The sequence below is a fragment of the Kryptolebias marmoratus genome, linkage group LG21 (assembly GCF_001649575.2).
Source record: "Kryptolebias marmoratus isolate JLee-2015 linkage group LG21, ASM164957v2, whole genome shotgun sequence".
NCBI lineage: Eukaryota > Metazoa > Chordata > Actinopteri > Cyprinodontiformes > Rivulidae > Kryptolebias > Kryptolebias marmoratus.
In genome coordinates this window covers 23596701-23599089 of record NC_051450.1, presented here as the reverse complement: position 1 = coordinate 23599089, position 2389 = coordinate 23596701, and the positions used below count along the sequence as shown (strand labels likewise).

The following is a 2389-nucleotide window of genomic DNA, read 5'->3' as shown; positions in this document are numbered from 1 at the left end:
GGGATTCCCCCGGAGGAGCTGGCCCAAGTGGCTGGGGAGAGGGAAGTCTGGGTCTCCCTGCTTAGGCTGCTGCCCCCGCGACCCGACCCAGGATAAGCGGAAGACAATGGATGGATGGATGGATGGATTATTTGAAATACTATTTTAATATCTGTTGTATTTTTCTGTTGCATTATCCATTGTACTATCTATAGTACCATCTTTTGTACCCTCTGTAGTACTACTACCTTTTGTAATATTCATAGTAATAATTGCAATAATTTCTGTAGTACTATCTGTCATATCACCTGTATTAGCTGTAGTGCTATCTTTAGAATGTTCTGTAGTACTATCCTTTGTATTATCCTTTGTATATGTACTGTCTCTCAGTGATACCTTGGCGAAGGCCTTGGTGCAGGATGGACAGACAAACGGTTTCTCTCCTCTATGTCTCCTCTCATGGTCTTTCAGGTGAGACTTGTGTTTAAAAGCCTGCAGACAAACAGGTGAGACAGACCATCGGGCAGGTGAGAGACAGGCAGACAAACAGGTGAGACTCAGACCATTGGGCAGGTGAGAGACAGGCAGATAAACAGGTGAGAGACAGGCAGACAAACAGGTGAGAGACAGGCAGATAAACTCACCTTGTCACACATCTGACAGGCAAACGGTCTTTCATTGCTGTGAACTCGCTCATGTTTTTTCAAGTCAGGAGCTCGAATAAAAGATTTCCCACAAACATCACACCTGTAGGGTTTGAAACCTGTATGGATTTTTAGGTGTTCTGCAACAGACAGGTGAGAGCAGAGCACAAAACAGTATCACACTGTCACCTACAAAGAGCTTTCAACCTGAAAACGTCAAAAAGTACCCACGAACAGTTGTGACGAAGGCATGTCTGATATCAGGAGTTCTCAGGTGTGATGAGGGATGGATTTACCTTTCAGGTGAGCGTGGGTGGTAAAAGCTTTGGAGCAGATTTCACAGGCAAACGGACGCTCAGCTGAGTGAAGCTTTTCGTGTTTTCTACCAAGAGAAATGAGGAGTTTCTTCAGGTGCAATAATCAGGTTTAGGTTTGTTGGATGGTGTAATGGTCAGGTGTCTCTTCAGGTACACGTGTCAGGTTTATCATCAGGTGCACTGCTCAGGTTAATGTTAAGGTGTGTATCATTGAGTAGTTGGTCAGGTGTTTTTAAGGTGTGTTTGATGGGGTTTTTTTCAAGTTGAACTGCTACAATAAATTTCTTGTCCAGGTGAGCACATACCTGAGTTTGCTTTCATCTAGGAAGGTTTTCCCGCACACCTGGCAGGCAAGTTGCTCTCGGTGTCCATACAGCAGGTATTCAAATTTCATGTCGGTTGTAGCTGTCGACCAGCCAGGTGCCTGCTCATCCTTCACTTCACCAATACTATCTGTAAACGTCAGCGTCTGGGTGGCGTGATGCTCCGCCCCCAGCTCTTTAGGCTCTGCCTCCATTTCTGGCACCACATCCTGATCGTAGCAGGCCACCTGGAGAAATTACACAGGAGGTGTAAACAGGTGAGTTCAGGTAAAGGAGAGCTTTAAATTCAGTGACAGGTGGGGATCAGGATAGGGTTAGTATCAGGTTCAGGTGAGGGTCGGGTTCAGGTGAGGGTCGGGTTCAGGTGAGGGTCGGGTTCAGGTGAGGGTCGGGTTCAGGTGAGGGTTGGGTTCAGGTGAGGGTCGGGTTCAGGTGAGGGTCGGGTTCAGGTGAGGGTCGGGTTGATTGGTGCGTACCTTGTGTACATCCTCATTGGCTAGTTCTTTCAAGATGGCCTCTTGCACATGCAGCGCCGCGTTGGGAGATTTGTCAAGCTCCTGATTTGTTGATGCCTCAACAAGGTCATCAGCGGTGGGTGTGCCATCATTCTCACCGAGATCCTGCATACAGACTCCGGATCAGAACCTAGAACTGAGGCTCATGTGAAAGCAGATTTATGATTCCTGTACCTCAGAGTCCGGCGCCATCTGAGCCTCAGGTGGGAGCGCCATCTTTACGATGTCATACGGAAACTTTTCTTTTTCTTCTGATGACACGTCGCGTTTCTATGAGCACAGAAACACACTGTTACCTGTATTCAACTGTGTTGACAAACTGTGATTACCTGCATCTTACCTGTGATTACCTGCATCCTACCTGTGATTACCTGCATCTTACCTGTGATTACCTGCATCCTACCTGTGATTACCTGCATCCTACCTGTGATAACCTGCATCTTACCTGTGATTACCTGCATTCTACCTGTGATTACCTGCATCTTACCTGTTATTACCTGCATCCTACCTGTTATTACTTGCATTCTACCTGCATCCTACCTGTGATTACCTGCATCCTACCTGTGATTACCTGCATCTTACCTGTGATTACCTGCATCCTACCTGTGATT

At 46.9% G+C, this 2389-nt stretch overlaps 1 protein-coding gene across 4 annotated transcripts in view; it reads right to left on the bottom strand.

The window, feature by feature from the left end:
* The window catches only part of LOC108251587 (zinc finger and BTB domain-containing protein 14), a 13671-nt gene that overhangs the window by 4343 nt on the left and 6939 nt on the right, over window positions 1–2389 (bottom strand). For all 4 annotated transcript variants that reach the window (XM_037973054.1, XM_037973055.1, XM_037973053.1 and 1 more), the window contains 6 exons: window positions 1953–2048; window positions 1740–1883; window positions 1246–1490; window positions 920–1005; window positions 624–763; window positions 376–471 (listed from right to left, as the gene is read on the bottom strand). In XM_037973054.1, coding sequence (XP_037828982.1) covers window positions 376–471; window positions 624–763; window positions 920–1005; window positions 1246–1490; window positions 1740–1883; window positions 1953–2048 — 807 coding nt within the window. The remainder of the gene's footprint in view (window positions 1–375; window positions 472–623; window positions 764–919; window positions 1006–1245; window positions 1491–1739; window positions 1884–1952; window positions 2049–2389) is intronic.